Source organism: Chenopodium quinoa, unplaced genomic scaffold (genome assembly GCF_001683475.1).
Source record: "Chenopodium quinoa cultivar QQ74 unplaced genomic scaffold, ASM168347v1, whole genome shotgun sequence".
In the NCBI taxonomy this organism is placed as follows: Eukaryota; Viridiplantae; Streptophyta; class Magnoliopsida; order Caryophyllales; family Amaranthaceae; genus Chenopodium; species Chenopodium quinoa.
In genome coordinates, this window is record NW_018745265.1 from 69401 (window position 1) to 90480 (window position 21080).

The window sequence follows — 21080 nt, forward strand, 5'->3', positions numbered from 1 at the left end:
ATTAGAATCGTATACTGATTAATAGAGCCATTACTAGATTATAATAAATACAAGCTTGACTAAACTTGTACGAGTTGGAGTTTATAATAAATTTTCTATTACATAATAATATAAAAGTTTTAAGTTTATTTAAGCAGAAGAAAAATTTACTACTATATTACGCGCCCAATGATAGTTCAAAGTTTACTTAAGCATAGTAACATTTTGGAGAAACAGAAGAGGTGGTTCCACTTTATAAGCTAGAAGAGTAACTTCTATTATTGCCAATTGGTTTTAGTATGGAACTTTCTAAGCCTTGTTTGTAGACTTAACTCTCCTCCTCTTTGTTCAGATTGTCCAAATCCGATCCATTTCATATTATTTCGAAATTTAACACATCTTATTTTCCTTGAATCATGGATTAATAATGATAATGGATTAATGGTAGGGACTATATATACGTATTAGGTACCAAACACCTCATTGTTGTATATTTTAGAATAACATATAAAAAGCCTTGAGATTATGAGTACAAATTAAAAACATTAATTATTAAACGCTTTCAAATTGGTCTTCTGAAGTGTTTGTCACACGTAAATTAAAGGTCCCATCTAATTATGTTCTTATGTTTTAAGTAAATATATAAACAGTACTTACTATTCTAAATTTGCAGGTTCAAGAAGAGAAAATGGAAGATATTTTAGGTTTTGTTTTTATTTGGTTTGGTGAAAAAAAACATAGTGTTGCTATCGATCAGTCACTATTATGAGTTTTCAGTTGGAAAGTTCAAAAAGAAACCTCAATATATTTATCCGCACATCTTAATTAATACATGTACGTACCCATATTTGCATAATTATTATGCTTGTGGGTCATTTCTTTTATTATTGTCTATGAATTAGCTACACGTTATTTTAATTTCTTCCTCTTGGTGTGGCAAGAGTTTGTGCAATTATATTTAGGTAGTAAAAATTCAATTTCATCAAAGATGAAAAAAAACAAAGTAAATTGTTACTCCCGTATTAACTACTTGTAATAAGAACCAAGGTGAGTCCAAGACTCCAAGGTCAATTGGTCAATGTGAAAGTTGGACCTTTCACATGTGCTTACTAGTTACTACTCCAATATAACTCAATTAGTAAAAAGGTATGCTAGATACGTTAAAGTTGACTCGACCCCAGAAAATGAGCCTAGCTTGAGTTGCTTCGTAAATAGATACGATGACAAAGATTTGGCCCAGCGCGCCATATTAGATCAACTAGTCACTACTATTATTTTTTGGTAAGTAATTGTAGATTAAATTGGAGTAAGAGTTATAACGAATCAAAGTAAAACATGCACAAAGTTAGGGGAAATAGAAAGAATATTAAACTCATCAAATGTTTTTTTTTTTAAATTTATTTACGACAAGAATTCAATTTAAATTGATGTAGATTTGTATGAATTAACTAGCATTGTATGCTTAATAAACTTTAAAAATGGTTAATCGCTCCTAAATAGGATTCATATATATGACCCAATAAGGTGTAAACATGACAAAAAAATTAAGTCAAATCGATTTTGGTGAAATAAGTTCATATCAATAGAGCACACCTTTAATAGAAAATGAATGTATCCGATAATATACAGTACTATAAGTTTGTAATTTACATTTACCTATATATATTCCCATATAATTCAATCTTTGTGAAATATTTATACGGAATAAAAGATAAACATTATATGTATATGAAATACTCTGTAATATTTATGGAACGACTAATATATATAATACTCTCTCCGTTACATATTACTCGCAACAAAAGAGTATTATTTATGAGACATAAATTTTTCTTTTGTTACGAGTAATATGTAACGGAGGGTGTATGTATATTATATGAAGTATACAACACATAATTATATGATCAAGGAGATAAAAAGTAATGGAATCTAGTTGAAGAGCAGAAATGATGGTGGGTGTTTTGAGCATGAAAGCAATAGTAGTAGATGATAAACATAGCAAAATGAAATGAAATTAGAATTGACAAAAGTAGTAAAAGTCATAGGGCTGAATACTAAGAAAGTTGGGTCCACAAAGAGAGTCCAAAAGAAGTTAAAAGAGATGATATAAAGAGTAATTACCAATTAGACAAGTACATTAAGCCATCCACGTGCCTTCATTTTCCAATAACACTCCTCGTTCTTCTCTCTATTTTTTCTGCCTACCTTAAAACCTAACTACCTTCGAGTTCGACACCCTCTTCTCATACTCAACTTTCCTACAAATTCGAATTTATTTTCTTTTTCCAATTTCTTTCCTCTTTCTCGACATATTTTTAATTTTTAAATAAAGGGTATTTTTTTACATTAATTTAGAATTAAGAATTACCCAAAGAACTGAAATCTTAGAACCCAGAAAATAGAAGTAGAAGAGGAAGAGGAAGAACAACAAGAAGAGACAGAAAGGATTCAAGAATCAAAGCGGTGCCGGTTGATGTTAATTTGATATCTCATCCTTTGTCTCATCAAATTGGGTATTCTCCTACGCCTTTCTTTATTAATTTCTGTGTTTTTTTTTCTTTTTCTTTTTGGATTTTCTTGCTTACTAGTATTATTAATATTAGATATACCCTTTTGGATGTTAGTTTTTGGTTTAATTCAGCTGGCAATTGTTGATTTACATACCCTCTGAACTATTATTTTAATTAATTTGATAAAGTTCAAAATTTTAGCATTTAATTTAATTAATAAAATTCGCCATAAATTTTCTCATGTAGGTTAATTTGGGGAAAATTCTGGTGATTTGTGTAAATCTAGTGTAATAAAGATGGAATTTGATCAGAACTCGATGTCAGCAGATCTAAGACCCTTAAATGTAGTTCGTAGTGTTGCCGATGAAACCCGCATTGCCCCATCACCTGTCACCACCTCAGGTAGGCCCCCTGATGGATTTTACCCAAACATGACCGGAGTCGACGTAGCTAGTCCTCCTTCAATGCCGGTATTCTTCACTGATAGTTCTGGTGCTGGGATCCCAGGCATGGGGTTTGTAAATTCAGGTTGGCCGAATCTGGGCCCCGCTACCTGGTGGGCCCCGCGAATGCAGTCTCCCATGGGCCCGCCACCTCCTAGTAGTAGTGCTAGCATTAGCTCGTCAGGGTATGCCTACAACCCAAATTTGGGGGCCCGAGTTGGTGGGGGTAGGAGTGGGAGTGGGAGTGGAAATGTAACCCATAAGGGTCTTGATCAAGTGAATGTGGATGGAGGGGATGATTCTGTATCAGGGAAGAAAGTTAAATTCTTGTGTAGTTTTGGGGGGAAGATACTCCCTCGTCCTAGTGATGGAATGCTTAGATATGTTGGTGGCCAAACTAGGATTATTAGTGTTAGGAGGGATGTAACTTTTGGGGAGTTGGTTCAGAAGATGGCGGATACATGTGAGCAACCTGTGGTGATCAAGTATCAGCTCCCTGATGAAGATCTTGATGCCTTAGTTTCGGTTTCTTGCTCTGATGATCTTGATAATATGATGGAGGAGTTTGAGAAGTTGCAAGAGAGGTCTCCTGATGGGTCTGCCAAGCTAAGGGTGTTTTTGTTCTCTGCTTCGGAGCTGGATCCTTCTGGTGTGGTGCACCTGCAGGGGTTGCAAGATACTGGGCAGAGATATGTGGATGCCGTCAATGGAGTCGCAGAAGGTATTGTTGGTGGTATCACAAGGAAGGAAAGCATTGCAAGTGTAGCTTCAACTCAGAATTCTGATGTTAGTGGGTCAGAGGTCTTTGAGACAGCAATTGGTCACGATGTCAGTGGACCGCCATCTGCCAGCATATTCTCTCCTCGAAGTGATTCTGCTGGTTCTTATGATAATACACCTAGATTGGATGTTTCTGCCCCTTCCTTGATAGTTCCTCACTCAGCAATTTCACAGCCAGAGATTGAGGTGGAGAGAGTAGTTCCTGTACCTGCACATGGGCAACAACAGCCCCTGGGATATGATTTTCAGCAACCAGGCATGAATTTTCAACCTCACACTCCCCCCTATTTAGGTGGGTATATAGATCCTTGCCAAGATGCATTGAGCCGTGGTGCTTCACATGTGGTTTATGCAAATCCCCAAGTTATGGGTACTCCGAGACCCATACTCATTCATCCACAATATCGTGATTCCCCACATTTATTGAACCAACAGTTTGTACCTGGTGCAGTACAGATGACAATGGCTCCCACTAATTCTCATATGAGCATGAATCCCAATATTCGTCAGCCAATTGTACAGCCTTCACAGAGAGTTGTTGCCGAACCTAACTATAATAATGCATATCAAGCCCCGGTTGGTGGAGGTTACGGGTGGCCCCAAGTCCCTCCACAAGACCATGCAACCTTCTCAAAGGGATGGGTGACGCATCAACAGGTAGTCCCTACAACAGCAGATTGCTATATGTGCCAAAAGGCACTGCCTCATGCACATTCTGACACTGTTGTACATGACCAGAACAATAGTCACACAATCAATGTTTCTGATACAAACCTGATTTATCAAAGCCTTCGTCTGGATGATCTTAATAGATTGCATGCAGCTGCACAGAATCAGGGATTGATGGGGTTAGTAAGTGATGCGCAGACTCCTTTCAGCGCCCCCATGTCATGTCCTGAAGATGGTATCCAGCAGCATTTAGTGAGTCAACCTGTCAATGGTGACAATACTGCTCCCACTGGTGTTGCTTACCATGCTCCTGAACATTTTGTTCCTGAAACGACAGTAGACTATTCTGGAAAAGTTACGAGCTTGGCATTTAGGGATGATGCCATAAGGCCTGCTATCTCAAATGATCAAATTAGACCAATGGATCTCAGAAAAGAGAATCTCCAAGGGAAACCTGCTGATATTCTTCCTAGTAATGAACAGGGCAAGTCCCATATTGATCAACTTCGGGAAGATGAATTTTCGGAGCAGGTGCCTTCTCACACATTAGGGATAGAGCCATTGGCAAGTTCTTCCTTCATTAGACCTGCACTACTTCAGGAGGCAAGCCAGATGAACCAAAGTGAAATTTTGCCATCTTCCGTTGCTGAAGTTCAATATCAGTGTAATGAAATATCACCCAGTAGTGATCTGAGACCTGATGCTACAAGATATCCTGAGACTGTTGCTTCAAACAGTAATATGCAGTCTTCAACATCCCCCCATAACTGGGGTGCCGTTGGGAATGATTCTGTGAACTCATTGTTTAGTAACCAAGACCCTTGGAATATGCGGCATGAGACTCAGTTCCCCCCTCCTAAACCTAGTAAAAGTGCTACAAAAAGAGAGACATCTACTGCTGATAATCGTCAAAATGGAGAATTAAGTGCAGATGCAAATTTTGTTGATGTTCAATCGACAACTGAACAAGTTCAATCAGGCAAAGGTTAGATATTTAGCCTACTTATCTAAGCCAATTTTGTGTCTATATTATTCATTTGTTGACCCTTAAGTGTTTATTGAAGGCTCAGCTGAAGAGCGGATCAAACAACAGCTACAAGCAACGGCTGAGGGGGTTGCGGCTTCAGTTCTCCACTCTTCTGTGCCATCAAATGTTGACTTTTCATCACAAGAAACAAGTTTTTCTGAAGTGAGCCATATGATTGAAGGTCAGACTAATAGTGATGCTGCTCTACAGACTAAGATGGAGGTGATTTATATGTAGAATTTTGTTACAGAAAGGATAAGGGTACAAATATTATCATTACCTTTTCTTCCCTGTTAACATTTGTCCTATGTGTATGTGTTCCTTCCTTTTACAACAGGCCATGAATATTAAATCCGATAAGGCTAACTTTGGGTTTCCACTCTCAGATGGCCTTGGTCGTTTACAGGTGAATCATTTAGTAGTATATCATTGTTTGCGGTGTTAATATTCCACTAGAAAACTTATCTTGCTACTGATATGTCACAGATTATTAAGAATGGCGATCTTGAAGAGTTGCGGGAACTTGGTTCTGGCACCTTTGGCACTGTTTATCACGGAAAATGGAGAGGAACTGATGTTGCTATTAAACGAATCAATGACAGGTGTTTTGCTGGAAAGCCTCCCGAACAAGAACGCATGGTAATAGGCGATTCATCACTCTTGTCATGTGTTATTATGTTCTTGTATTGTTCCATTTGCTTAGTTTAATACCTTTTTTTTTTCCAGAGAGATGACTTTTGGAATGAAGCCATTAAACTAGCTGACTTGCACCATCCAAATGTGGTAGCTTTCTATGGTGTTGTGCTTGATGGTCCTGGTGAATCTGTGGCTACAGTTACTGAGTTCATGGTTAATGGTTCTCTTAGAACTGCTTTGCAGAAGAATGAAAAGTAAGTGTACTGACATTACTACTCTAAGCCTGTGTTATTTGCTACTAGTAATATTGTTGGGCATCTTGTGCTTCTTCCTCACACGCAATCCTCCGATCAACATATTGACACTATATTCATTTCAGGAACCTTGACAAGAGGAAGCGGCATTTGATTGCTATGGATGTAGCATTTGGAATGGAATATCTACACTCAAAAAATATAGTGCACTTTGACCTTAAGAGTGACAACTTGCTTGTCAATCTTCGAGATCCACATAGACCCATATGCAAGGTCAGTTACTTATCGCTGAGTTCACGATGAGAAATTTGTTCTAGATTAGCATATTCTTGTTGATTGTACTATAAATCTATGATCAAGGTTGTAAAAGTAATTATGGGTCTTTGTTTATGTCAATCTATTCTTCTTTCCTGGTGTTGGAGCTTGGGAATTTGGGAAAATGTCAAGTGACAAAGCTCAAAAGTAAGAAACTAAGAATATATTCATGTTTGCTATATGGATTCTAATATTTCCACCCTTATATAGAACTCTTTTCCTCTTTTCTTTCCTTCATCTCGTAATACAGGTTTGGGCCTTTGGGGGGAATGTGTGTGTGTGTGTGTGTGTGTGAGTGAAAGAGCATATACTTTTTTTTTAAAAAAAAAAAAAAAAAAGTAAATAAAAATTCTATGCTTTTTATAGCTTGTTTGTCTGTTGTAACTTGTTACTTTGTGCTATGGAACTTGACAAGCGGAAAGTATTATGAGCTCCGTGTCAAACATGGCCTATTAAATATGCTTGTTATCAATTTATCGTAACACAGTTGCATTTCAAAGGTCGGTGTCAAACATATAATGTGCAATTAGATTGAGAAATAATGATTAGAGCATGAGCCATTGAGCCCTAATATTTTACGCTATCAAGACTGCATGCAGAGGTCACTTGTACCTAATGATTTTTGTAAGTTATTCGTAAACAGTTGACTTTGGCATCTGAGATTCTATATTTCAAGTCCGAACCTGACTTCTTGAAATAATGCAAGGTTACTCTTTGGTTGAAAATTGAGTTTATGCATAAGAGTAAGAAAGATTTGTTGATGCTGCTTCACAATTGTGATTTTATAGTCTTTTATGCTTTCCTTATTAGTGATGTGACATCTTCTATTATTCTAATGACATTGCAAGTCTGGAGTTCCTTGTAAAACTATTAGGAAAGAGCTAATCTTAATTAGTAGTATCACACACAAAAACTGTATCAACATTCTTGTTTCTATTTCTAGATTTGCTTAGCGGTGCCTTTGTGATCTGCCATAGCTTCACAGTTCAGTGTACTATCCGTGGCTTGGAGCACTGAAAGCTATATTCCTCATCATGACCCCCCGCCCCGCTTCATAAGTTAAGGTCTAAATAAATTTTTTTTTTTGGTGGTGTGTGGTTTACTATTGAAACATCCTTTTCCAACAAATGATTGGTTTACTATACCAAATTTGTCATGCATGGTTCTCAGTGATAGGTTTCTTCTTTTGAATTGGTTATAGCTGACTTGACATCGTATGTCAAATAGAAAAAATATATGGAATATGTTAACTAATATGACTTTCTATTCTGTGTGTGTGTGTGTTTAGGGGGAAGGGGTGGGGAAGAGTAGAGTGTGGGGATCTTGGACGTGGTGCAGGTTTTATTTGTTTTTTTTTTTTTTTTGGCTGGGTTGGTGGCGCCACTGAGCGCTCCATCATTGTGACTTACTCTGCTAACAATCTCTGTAGGTAATAAGTAAAGTTGCTACAGGGAACAGTTTACGCTGAAAAACAAAACATCTCTTGGGTTGTGTTCCATTCAGTTATCTAAGGACTTAAGAGCTATAGCTGTACCATAACATTGCCTCGTTGGCATGTCTTGTTTAATTGTTTTTTTTTTTTTTTTTTTTTTTTTTTTTTTTCTACTGGAGGACGAAAGGTTTTACTGGACAGTACGGAAAATTTGGTGTATCTCATGCTGCTGTATGCTGAACTAGAATGAGATTTTGATTTAGCACTATGAAGTAATATATGACTCCCTCTTTGATTGCAGGTCGGGGATTTAGGTCTATCCAAAGTGAAATGTCAAACATTAATATCAGGGGGAGTACGAGGTACCCTTCCTTGGATGGCACCTGAGCTGCTGAGTGGCAGCAGCAGTCTGGTCTCTGAGAAGGTTGTCATTTTCTATAACCAAATGATTTTAATTAATTTCTGGCAGCAGTAATCTAGTGCTAATTTTTAAGATTTGTCATGTCTAGGTTGACGTGTTCTCTTTTGGTATTGTTTTGTGGGAGCTTCTTACTGGAGAAGAGCCATATGCTGACCTGCACTATGGGGCTATTATTGGTAATTCTTAAAAATCTTTTCTCTGTGAGTTATGTTGCATGGTTTCGTAGATTTTTTTTCTCTGTGAGTTATTGGTAACTCTTTCTGTCAGGATGACAATAACTTGCAGGAGAAACATGACAAAAAAATGATATTGAGTGACTTAATTACTCATTTGCTTATGGTAGATGATAGTAGAAGTAATGAGGTCCAAGCCATTTCGGTTGGCCTTCCGTAGTGTTTCAAAATTTTCTTGTGTATTATTATAGTTAGAGGACTCTCGTGAAGGGGACTATTTGTGACATCAAATTTAAGTTTGCTAGAGAAAAAATAAAATTCGGTAGGCCATAGATTATTTTCACTTGTGAAAAGTTATATCTGGAAAGGGTTTTGAGTTTGAATAATGTAGGTATATCTGATTCCATTTTGTTTTGTAACATGAAATTAGGAGGAATTGTGAGCAACACCTTGAGGCCACCAGTCCCAGTGAATTGTGACCCAGATTGGAGATCACTGATGGAGAGATGCTGGGCTGCAGACCCATCACAGAGGCCGAACTTCACTGAAATTGCTAATGAGTTGCGCTGTATGGCTGCCAAGATTCCAGCAAAGGGGCAAACGCCAGTTACAACTACAAGAACAAACACCTAGTTGGTTTTTATCTTTTTGGTTGTCATTTAGCTGATGCATGGTTGGATTATGTATATTGGTCTCCGGAAACATGGCATTATAGTCTTATGGATATGGTCCATATGGATCACCCCACCCCACCCCACCAAAAAAAAAAAGAAAAAAAGAAAAAAAAAAAGAAAAAGGAGAAGAAAATAGAATTGTTGAATAGGCATTGATTTACTACATGTTCTTTTTTTAATTTTTTTTTTTAATATTTTTTATTTATCCCCCCTTCCGATTTTTTTTTTTTTTTTTAAATTATTTATTTATTTTTTTATTTGTGGATAGCACACATAGCCTCGTTTTTGGGGGGTTTAAGGTATCTGTCTCCATTTTTTTTTGGCAACGTGAAAAGGGATATGTGATCAAGTGTTAGGCTCATAATGCAAGAAAGAAAAAGAGTGATTGTGTATTAAGCCAGGTTATACCTGGTTATCCTCGTGTAAAGCCGTGTGCATACAATAGCAGCCCTGAGGGATAAAAACACCCAGACAGCACCAGGAAAATAATTATCATTTTCGGAGAAATTATGTCCAATTTTGCTTTCAAAATTACTCACCAAGTTGTAGAGTTATAAAATTTAATTGTAGCACGTAAACCACAAGTCAAAGTCAGCATCCCTTTGACAAAATGAAAACCCTCCCGCGTTTGCCATTTTAGACTTGAAGTTGCCATTTTCTTTGATGCTTCCTCTCCCTTCTTTCTTTCCTTCTCCGCTAATTTTTATATAAAAACTTAACTTCTCCATTCATCCTACCTCAATATTCTCTCTTATTTTCTTCCCTCCTTTGATGGCTACACCTCAAGAAAATGCTTTCTTGATGCAGGCTGGCGAGCTCGAGTCAGAGGAACAAGGATGTGGTTGCTTTCGAAGTTTTGGGGTGTTTACGAGCCATAATCATACAACAAACAGCGGTGATCGACTGAATCTTCTGCCCGAAAGGCGGGAAGAGAGGGAGTCATGGGTGATGAGACAGGTAAAGAAGTTAAGAGAGGTGTCAGAGTTGGTTGCTGGACCCAAGTGGAAGAATTTCCTTAGGAAAATTGGTGGCTACTTTAATAATAAGAAGAGGAATGATTTTCAATACAACTCTTTCGATTATACTCTTAATTTCGATAATGGCAATTACGACGATGATAAAGATGGTAACCTTGGTTTCTCGTCTAGGTTTGCTCCCCCGGTTGTTCTTCATGACAAGCCTAGATCATCTACTTAATTGATGTTTTGTTGACTTCTGTGAATGATGTATATGCTCAAAATTAATTAATTTGATTTGGGGATTCAGGAATTTGCCTATATTATGTTGCTTGGAAGACTTTCACTTCTATCAATGTTTGAATTTCATGCCTATTACATACGAAATCATTGTTTTCTTGCAGCATGCTTTTAAACTAAGAAATGATTGAAGGCAATGACATATGATAATACCCATAAGAATTAACTCCCATAACTGCCCTTGCATTGTTGTTCCCCTCTCTGGTATTGATTAGGTTTAGTCAAATTTGCAAAATGTTGACTAGTATGTAATCATTAATCCAAAGCAATGGACAAATGAAATAAGCAAGAGTGGGTAGACTTTTAGCTTCTGCTCAACGACTTGGACTGGTAAGCAATAAGCAAAGATATCCAAAACTGTACATTAGATATTTGTATCGCGTTGACATCATCATCATACCGTTTTCCTACTAATCAGGTAATTAATTTCCAGTACTTTCACCAATACCGGCACCAATGTTACCCTGATACCTTTAAACAAGGTCCAGCCCTGAACGGGAACAGGGTAAACTAGATGTATGCAACCTTTCCTTATCAATTACATAAGACAAAGTCATATAGAGTACACACCATAGTCTATCTGATACTTGCATACTTCAGACTGATCACGGTATATAAGAATAAGGTCAATAGTACTGCAAAAGAGTGAATCTTTAATTTAATCAAGAAGACAGGCAACATTTGATCTCTAATATTTTCATGACTGAAATTTTAAATACCACTTAATTATTTAAAAGTTCATTTACACTGTAATGAATGGCAAACAAACCATATATAGGTAGCTCAATGTATTCACATCTTTGTGTAAACTATGCCTTCCTCTCACCAACATTACAGTCCAATATAGTAAAAATTTAAGTATATGCTCAACTCAAGTAAAGGGAAGTGAGATTATGGGAGGGATGGAGTGAGTGAAGGTTTAGTAACTTTGAGTTCACCACAATCACTGATATAAATAGACTTAAGAGGACGATTCCAAAAAGTTCGAGCAATTTGGGCTCTTTCGTCTCCAAGAAATCCTGCCAAGTCATTCAATTGCCTTATCCTTTCAGCTGGTTTGTATGTTGGTGCAGATGATATTGCTCTCACTATATCCATCCCTGCTTCCAATTTTCCACCATCAAACTACATCCATTCTTTTTTTAACAAATACATACTTTTTTTTTTTTTTTTTCCTTACAAGTTCTTTTCTTTTTAAACCATGTATAATAATGTCCATCTAGGAGAGAATTGAAAGGCTAAGAATGGGAAATGCCCTGGGAAGATCGAGCACTCGTGTTGAGCGGGGAGGTAACAGGATTATTTTTATGCTATATATCTCTTGATCATCTCCTACTATATACTTCCTTTGTTCATTTTTACTTTCCTATGCGCGTTATATAGCTGATAGTGTATATGGTCGTCTATTTTAATTGCTAATGTTGCGTAAGAATCATATATATGAAAACAACATGTTAGGCTTTAATGCTTTATGCTTCCTAGAAACTACTACCCGTAGTATGATACTTGTACATTTCCGTTTATTAGCTAGCTTTAAGTAAGCAAAACAAAAATCGGTTAAAGTAAAACATACCTTCAAGGACACTCCCAAAGACGATGTTCCTACCATCAAGCTCCGGACACGGGCCGGGTCCAGTGGTAATCAAGAATTCCACATTGTGATAATTTGGGTCTAGCTTAATATCATCTTCATCATCGTTTTCGGACAAGCACAAGGAAAGAACACCAGGCCTCGAATGCTCCAACATAAAAGCCCGAGAGTCAACCGTCTCTGTGTTCCGGACTAGGCCAGAAGAAGGTGGAACCACCTCGCCTTTATCTTTCCTCCCTTGCCGGCCTGCCACTAAGAATTGGCCAGGGAGGATCTTATGAACCAATGTATTCTTGTACCCCATAGGCCCAACGCACATGGCCTTGAAATTGGAGACGGTGATGGGAACAATCTTCCCATAGAGGCCCAATACAACACGGCCCATGAGCTCAGAATCGGCGCATAGAGGTTCATCTTGGGCCTGGCCTTGAGTTGGGTTTCGAAAGTAGTTAGGACAAACACTAAAGTCTAAGAAGACCCGGTCCGTGATGGTGGTGTCTAGTGGAGGAGCATTGGCAGCCGAGGAGGGTGGTGTAGGAAGAGAGAGGGCGGTGGAGAGGAGGAGAATGGAGCGGCGAGTGGTTTGAGCATCGCGGTATGGGGTTGGGATAGTAGTGTTATGTTGGTGATGAGGAGATGACAAAGAAGAGGAAATGGTAGTATTAGTAGAAGTAAGATTCCTATGTTGTAGATGTTGGGGAGGCAATACATGAGGAAGAAATCTTGGAGAATAGAAACTGAACATTGTTGTATTAGCTTTACATTTGTGTATTGGAGTGGGGGAGAGAAAGGGAAAGATTGGTGATTGGAGCTCTAAACTTCTGCTAGCCTTTCACTTAAGATAAGTAGGCCCTATTTCTATTTAGATTTTGTATTAAACTAGTGTACCAAAAATGCCTCCCACTTTACTATTTTCGTTTGCTTTTTTTCTCTTTTTCTTTGGTCCTTCCTAAAGAATCTAGAAATATGAAGGGAAAAATATAAAAAGGTGGTGACTGGTGGCATTTATAATGGCCAGATCTGGCCGGTCTCATTCAAAAAGATTTTACAAGTTGGAGCTAACACTAAAAAAATTAAATCGATAAAATCTTTTTAAACATAATAGAATGAAAGTCTTTATTGCTAAAATTGACCATATCAATTAAAGTTTTAGTTTAATATAATAGGTTAATTGACCGTACACCCAAAAGGCAAGAATATGAAGTAGATGAATCATTTTGCAGGTTACACGTTATAAGATTTATAGCTACATATTGTTGTAATCAAAATTGATATCTTAATAGTTGAAGCTAAGAAACATGCATCCATATATATATGTGCATAGTTTAGCAATTGAACAATCTATTATTCTATAGATCAGAGAAGTGGTTAATGTTGCTGTATCCCCACATGTATCATCATATAATGAGGGATCAGCAAAGTAAAGTAAACGAAGTAACTTGTGGGAGTAAACAAAAACTAACATGATTAAGTTAATTAAGAAGTTAAATGGCTTGTTTGGTAAATGACTTTTCATAGGCTTTTTTTATTGGCTTTTGGCTTTTTCATTTGTTCAAACATCCAAAATTTATATTTGGTAAATGACTTTATCAGCCAGCTAAAAGCTTGAAAAGCTAGCTTTTAAGCTAAAACGAAAAAGCTATTTGGAGTAGCTTTTGGCTTTTGGCTACCCAAGTTACTAATAATATCCAAGAGCCAATTTTACCAAACATGTTTTTAGATTAATAAAAAGTCAAACAGTCAACAAAAAAGTCAGTACAAACAGCCAGTCAAACCAGCCAACAGCCATTTGCCAAAAAAGCCAAAATGAAAAAGCTACTTGGAGTAGCTTTTGGCTTTTGGTTACCTAAGTTACTAATAACATCCAACAACCAATTTTACCAAATATGTTTCTAGACTAATAAAAAGTCAAACAAGCGGTCAAACCAGCCAATCTAACCAGCCGACAATCAACAACCAGCAATCAATTGCAAATTAATGCCAAAGTCAAAAGAAATGAATTTGTTAATTATAATGTGAATATAGAAAAATCATACAATAATCTCTTGGCGACTAACCCCCGTGCAGCACATGGACAAGAGGAAGTAGTAGTAGATGGGAGCTATTAATCATTTATTAAATTATTTTGGTACAACTACTACTCGTATCTTTTTATTTAAATGTAACATACATGTATGTTCCGCAACTGAAAAACAATTATTAACTAACTCATATAGTTATGGCAAACTGTTATTTGGTGTCACTCATCGTCATTTCTATACTTGTTCTCATACCATCATCTTCATCATCAGCCAATAATATTGTTGTTGTTGATGATACAATCATCGATGCCTTTATCCAATGCCTAGGGAAGCAATCCCGTCCTTTAAGTTACCCTATCTCCGATGTTATATACAAACCAACTAACTCCTCCTTCCAGGAACTCCTCGACAACCGTATTTACAACCTTCGATATCAACAGTCCACCACTCGCAAGCCCTTGCTCATTGTAGCTCCTAAGAGCGAGCTCAATGTGCCTGCTGTGGTCACTTGCGCTCGAGCCAATGGTCTTAAGATCAAGACTAGGAGCGGGGGCCATGACTTCGAGGGGATCTCTTACACGGCCCCCTTTCCTTTCATCTTACTAGATTTGGTCAACCTCAACAATGTTGAGATCGACATCAATGATGAGACGGCATGGGTGCAATCGGGGGCCACTTTAGGCCAGATTTACTATCGTATTGCGGAGAAGAGCCCTGTCCATGCCTTTCCTGCAGGAGTGTGCCCCACCGTCGGTGCAGGGGGACACTTTAGTGGGGGAGGATATGGAGCCTTAATGAGAAAGTATGGCTTGTCTGTCGACAACATTGTCGATGCTCGTGTTGTGGATGCCAATGGGAAGATTCTCGATAGGGAAGCAATGGGCGAGGACTTCTTTTGGGCCATTCGCGGTGGTGGAGGCTCTAGTTTCGGGGTCATCTTGGCTTGGAAGCTTCGTCTTGTTCGTGTGCCTCCTACCGTTACTGTCTTCAATGTCGACAAAGATGTCAATACTCCAGGTACGTGCTATAATATAGGGAATTCGTACATGTTTGATACTACAAGGTTATTGTTATCACTCCTAGGTACCTTATGCTAGAAGTTGTTGAATTAGTACGTACTTTCTCTTATAATCACAATGTAAATTTCGTATTTGCATTATTTTAGTAAGTCTCTCATTGATTTTATATACTTGAAATATATACTTGTACTATACATTTATTTGACAAATTTTATTATATCTTAACAGGAGTAAATCACATCTTATACAAATGGCAAAACATAGCTCACAAGCTCCCCAAAGATCTTCTGGTAAGGGCAGAATCAAGCGTGTGTCCAACTACATCGGGTAACCTTTCAATAAAAGCGTCCTTCATCTCAATGTTTCTTGGAGATAGAGAGAGCCTCCTTGAGATCATGGACAAAAGCTTCCCTGAGCTAGGAATAACTCGAGAGGATTGCAAGGAGATGACATGGATTGATTCCGCCATGTTTTGGCATCACATTCCTCAAGGCACCCCTCGCGAAATCTTACTAAACTACGACATAAAACATCCATTATATCGTAAGATCAAGGGGGACTTCATCAAGACGCCAATCCCTGAAGCAGCTCTACCCAAAATTTGGGAAAAGATCATGCAAACGGGCGTTGTGTATATGGAGTGGACTCCTTTTGGAGGAAGGATGGATGAAATCGACGAATCTGCAGTCCCTTTTGCTCATCGAAAGGGGAACTCGTTTATGATCTTCTATGACTTGTTATGGGTTGAGGATGGCATGGATGAATTTTACTTGAATAAGGCTAAGGAGTTGTATGAATTTATGGGACAGTTTGCGTCTGATTCTCCAAGAGAAGCTGTCCTTAATTATGTGGATTTGGATATTGGATCTTCTTGGGAGAAATACTTCAAAGGTAATTTTCCCAAGTTGGTGATGGTTAAAACTAGGGTTGATCCTACTAATTTTTTCTCCCATGAGCAAAGTATCCCAACACTCTATATGTTGTTGGATAATACGGACTTTAAAAAAGGTTATAACGGTCTTTTACGTTTGCCTGTGTAATAATTATTTTGCTCCTACCTTATAAATTTACTATTCTCCCAATTCTTAATACAATAAGAAAAATGATACAATCATTTGGTATTATATTATATACGTATGTAATGCGACACTTGGTATTAGCTTATACTCGTATAGAATATGCTATATATTTAACCATATATAATATGTTTGATTTAATAGAATAATGTATTCAAAAATCCACAAAAAATATAATACTATTGACCCTGATTCTATAATGGCTTGATTTCATTCATACTATCATTTGGCAATATTAGGACATGAATAGTTATTTTTATATTCCAATATCATGTACTAAAACCAAAATGGGGGGTTGCACATGATAGATCACAAGACACTAAACATGAGCTGATGAGCATGTCTTGCGGAGATTCAACGTAAGTGCGGCCCATGTTCGACTAACTTATAAATAATCTCGTGGAAGTTTATACTTTTCCATGTATGTCTATAGATACGACATGTGTATATATTTTTTGTTGATTGATTGCTCTTATTTTTGGGTTCTAAGTGCTAAGTCCGTACTCTATAGTCTATTACTTCTATCTTTCATACAAACATTAAGTTAATCTTTGGTGTGTACAACATTAAGTTAAATTGTTGGAATTATTAATTAAACATCGGGAGTGGTATGTAAAAGCTACCCATTCTTATGGAGAGGGCAATAGAACATTGGACTACTAGCAAATAAAGAAGTAGCCCAATCTATCAAAGAAGAGCTTATTCAAATTCCACCCTTGGACTTGTGCCAAATCCTTTTGTCAAGAGATTGTTACATATTCCGGGTGCATGGTATATCCATTGGCATTTTTTTCTCATTTTGATGATTATTTTACATTTAGACAGTGTTTGGTAAACAACTTATTTGAGCAAAATTGACTTATTTGACCAATATTAGCTTATTGACTATTAAATAAGCTAATTCAAGGTATTTGGTGGGAAGCTTATTTGAAGAGTTTATTCCATTAAATAAGCTTTTTTTGAAAAAGCTCCTTTTAGAAGCTTTTTCAATTAATTTATTCATTAATTTATGGTGAAATGACACTTATACCCCCATTTAATTTAAAATCATACCTATACTACCTACTCCACAATTAGCTTATTAGTCATTTTTCATACTCAATCAACTTTAAGCTATCAGCTATTTACCAAACACTTTTATATAATTAGTTAATAAAATAAGTTAGTCAAATCAGTTAATACAATTAGCTAGTCAAATAAGCTAATATAATCAGCTTCAGCTTTAAGTTATTCATCAAACACGACCTAATCATAAAATAAAGAGCAAAAACTAATTTAGGGTTAGTTGGGTGCACGGTACACACAGGTATGCTATAAAATATTTCAGACATTCATGGGAATGACAATGTCACAAATAGTTTGTATTTAGTTTTCTTATGTTTCTTTTTAGTTTTCTTGTTTAGTTCTTTTTTATTTTCGTTGAGGTCATGTCTCCCCGAGTATCTAAAGAAATATTAAAATTCAATCCATTATTATTTACTCTTTACATCCTTTTCTCAATTGAAATGAAAGTTGATATATTAGGGGATGTTGGTTACGAGTATCATTTTTTGTTTACGGTTGTTAGTTTATTAAATCAACATGATTAGTACGTGTATAGCTAATTTTTAGTTTATGATTCTATTATTTATGACTTTCAAAATCATATATGTAACCCAAAAAACCGAAAATAGTTGAGGGTGATACTAATTAAACATGTCTTTAAATAGATACTTTCATTTTAATACACTATATACTTGTAAATGGACTAAATGTGAATGCATAGATTTAAGTCAAATTAATATCTACCTCCGATTTTTTTTAGTTGCAACTTTTAAATATTTTATCACTCTCAAATAATACCCTAAAATTACAAAATCGGAGATATTATTTCATCATCAAAGCAAATTACTCTTGTTATTGAATTGCACGATTGCAACACATTAAAGTTGCAGGAACTTCATTTCCAAGCTAGCAAATTACGAAGTATGGAGTATATGATAATATGATTAATTATCAGATTTTTCATACAGTACTAATTTTCTTTTCACATTAATAAACCACTCGAAAAAAAGCCCATAAAAAACAAATACAGTGCATAAAGAGTGATATAGGAGTTGTAATATTCAAAATAATTGACATAATCAATCATGCATACCACAAATTCCACAAAAACTAGCAATTTCATGCTATAATTAAGGCAAAAGCATGGGTCCCATTGCTATAATTTGCCCCGTTAACTAACGCTGTCACTGTATTTCAAAAGTAATTCAAAAATCAAAATAAACCCCCAAAATTTATAATATAATCTCAATTAATCAGATTATATTTAAATCGATTATATTTAAATCGATCATTAGCACAACAAACATATAATTATGTAATTAATCATAAGATCAAATGACCAATAATAATTAAAAAGAAAAAATTAGAGTCAAAACTCAAAAGTTGTTAATTAGGATTAGTAGAGAAGAATGTTGATGATGAACAAGTGCGTGGAAGAGGAGGAGGGATACCCTTATCAACGGCAGGGGAGGATGAAGGGGAGGGATTCGCTGAAGCGGATGCAGAGTACAAAGCTAAGGACCCTTCACTCCATGACCGTTTGATTGGGTAGGAGACTTTGGGTGGCTTACTATGGTGACACTTGGCACCTCCTCCTGATAAACCGTGAAGAGCGCAGGTACAGTTCTTATGGTAAGGTCGTCGATCGATCTCTAAGTGGGAACCGCTAATGGATCCTTCAAATACTCCGCGGAATAGTAGCCCTCCGTCACTGCCTACTCCGCTTCCCGCCATTAATCTGATCTGATCTGACCTAACCTAACCTAACCCAACCTGAACAAACAAAATAAAGGTTGTATTTGGATGTACGAGTATTTTTGGTTGAGGTGGTTGGGAAGGAAACAAATAAGGTTTCTTTCCCTCTCCGGGAAAGTTGGGAAACTTGCGGGATCATATTAGTCTTTATAGACGGGAAAAGTGTTGCTATAATAAAACAAACTCTAAGCACATGAAGAGAGTAAATGACCACATTACCCATAATCTAAGGCGGAATTAATTTACGGGCCTTTGACTACATAGATGATTATAATTAACTGAGTCATTTTTAGTCTGATTATCGGGTCTCACTCGAACTCAAAGAAGTTTTTCAAAATTCTTGTTCCGGTATAACTCGTTACAACTTTAATTGACTTGTTTGAGTTTGTTCGAAAAAGTGTCATTTGTATTTGAAAATTGAGTTCGAGCTTCAACAAGACTAAATAAAGCTAGATTAAATAATGAACATTAATAAACTTGATGATATTATGTTTATTTTAAAAATTATTGTTATTTTAGATGAACTACTACAAGAGGGGGGGTGAATGGTAGTAGGTTCCAATCGCGGAACTTATGCGAAAATTAAAAACAAAACGTAAAGGAACTTAAAGCACACAGCAAGTTTTACGAGGAAACCATCCATTGCCCAACTGGAAGTAAAACCTCGGCCCTATTGGGACTTATAAACAAATTCCACTATAATAGGAAACTCTCCTAGTACAACCTATTACACAGACCTTTGCTTTGCAAGTTCCTCCTAAGACACTTGCTAATTGATAAGAACCTATCCTATCAGACCTAAGACAAACTCAGGCACCTTTTTCGACCCAAGACACACTCAGGTTCCTTTCTCGACCTAAGACACACTCGGATTCCTTTTTCTCACTGTGCAACCCAAGAGACACTCGGGGTGACTAAATACCACTCGAATTTTACGAGATTTCAAACTCATACACTCAAACGTGAATTTAAGAGAATTCACAATCTCACCCCAAAATCAAAAACACTCAAAACCCTTTTTCCCATTACAAGATCTCATTGAATATCCCTAAATACATATCTATGAATAAAGAGATAAAACTAATATGTTGAACACTCAAGATCTGTCTGGAACTCACTGGACGTACTGTAACCAAAAACCTGATAGGAACTTTGACCAGGAGGACTGACTTAGCTTCGTGGTGAAGGATAAAACCATTAAGCACGACCACTACACTTCGTCAGCCTCAACTTTGAATGAATACATATGAGCATATTTATAGTTACTCGAATTATTCATTTCATCTTGAAAAAGATAAGTTTTCTAAAAAGATAAGTTTAAAAGATATTTTCTAAAAATTAGTTTTCCGAAAATATATCTTTTTGTTAAGGATAAAATCTGTTATGAATAGTAAGATATAATTAACATAAAATCAGATTTTATTCCAATCTTATCTTTTTGTTTAAAAATACTTATTAAACAAATTTATCTTTTTCCAAAAGGGATTTATTAGAAGATAAATATCTTTATTCAGTAAAACCAAATCCCTAAAAGATATGCACGTATTAGATAAATATATATATCATTAAAACCGACTTTTAACGACGTGCATACTTAAGTTCCTATTAGGTTCCTGAACTCTGACAGTCTCTGAGTTCCTGACAAGTCAGTTACTCTAATTTCATTGACTGTTTGGAGTTCACCTTGGTTCTATATAGACTTGTTCCAGATCGACTTTTATGTCCAACTTACTTACATGAATTCTAGAGCAATATACTTCTATTTCTCTGTCTTCATGTTGCTTCTCTGAAACTCTTGTTCTGGAATCATTTAGTCTTGATAGATTCTGGATCTTAGGGTTTGCCCCAGCATTACACCTGAACCAGGTCGTTACAACCCGTTTTGAAGTTCCTGTTAAGAAACTTCTGGAAGTTCCATTTCTGGAACTCTTCTTCTAACTGTACTTGTATCCTCATGGATCTTCTAAAGTTCCTCTGTTTCAGTTCCTACTTCAGCCCTCAACGC

General features: G+C 36.5%; 4 protein-coding genes across 5 annotated transcripts; 3 read left to right on the plus strand and 1 right to left on the minus strand.

Moving 5' to 3' along the window:
* Positions 1-2074: 2074 nt before the first annotated feature.
* On the plus strand, positions 2075-9492 carry LOC110711374. 2 transcript variants are annotated; one of them, XM_021889747.1, is made up of 10 exons: positions 2075-2492; positions 2736-5366; positions 5452-5630; positions 5746-5814; positions 5895-6047; positions 6135-6298; positions 6424-6571; positions 8347-8469; positions 8555-8642; positions 9070-9492. In XM_021889747.1, exons 2-10 carry the CDS (start codon positions 2786-2788, stop codon positions 9270-9272), a joined length of 3708 nt encoding a protein of 1235 aa, XP_021745439.1. In that variant the 5' UTR covers positions 2075-2492; positions 2736-2785; the 3' UTR covers positions 9273-9492. The 2 variants fall into 2 exon arrangements, with proteins under 2 accessions (XP_021745439.1, XP_021745437.1); XM_021889745.1 differs by having other exon boundaries at positions 2078-2492; positions 5446-5630.
* Positions 9493-9627: 135 nt separating this feature from the next.
* LOC110711376 lies at positions 9628-10590 on the plus strand. The gene has a single exon (XM_021889749.1). The coding sequence runs from the start codon at positions 10085-10087 to the stop codon at positions 10508-10510; it is 426 nt and encodes a 141-aa protein (XP_021745441.1). The 5' UTR covers positions 9628-10084; the 3' UTR covers positions 10511-10590.
* A 287-nt stretch (positions 10591-10877) lies between these two features.
* Positions 10878-13125, minus strand: LOC110711375 (peptidyl-prolyl cis-trans isomerase CYP28, chloroplastic-like). Its single transcript, XM_021889748.1, has 2 exons — positions 12143-13125; positions 10878-11669 (listed from the first exon to the last, which is right to left on the minus strand). The coding sequence occupies exons 1-2, from the start codon at positions 12903-12905 to the stop codon at positions 11461-11463; spliced, it is 972 nt and encodes a 323-aa protein (XP_021745440.1). The 5' UTR covers positions 12906-13125; the 3' UTR covers positions 10878-11460.
* Positions 13126-14323: 1198 nt separating this feature from the next.
* LOC110711378 (berberine bridge enzyme-like 10) lies at positions 14324-16329 on the plus strand. Its single transcript, XM_021889751.1, has 2 exons — positions 14324-15198; positions 15429-16329. Exons 1-2 carry the CDS (start codon positions 14379-14381, stop codon positions 16238-16240), a joined length of 1632 nt encoding a protein of 543 aa, XP_021745443.1. The 5' UTR covers positions 14324-14378; the 3' UTR covers positions 16241-16329.
* The last annotated feature ends 4751 nt before the right edge of the window (positions 16330-21080 follow it).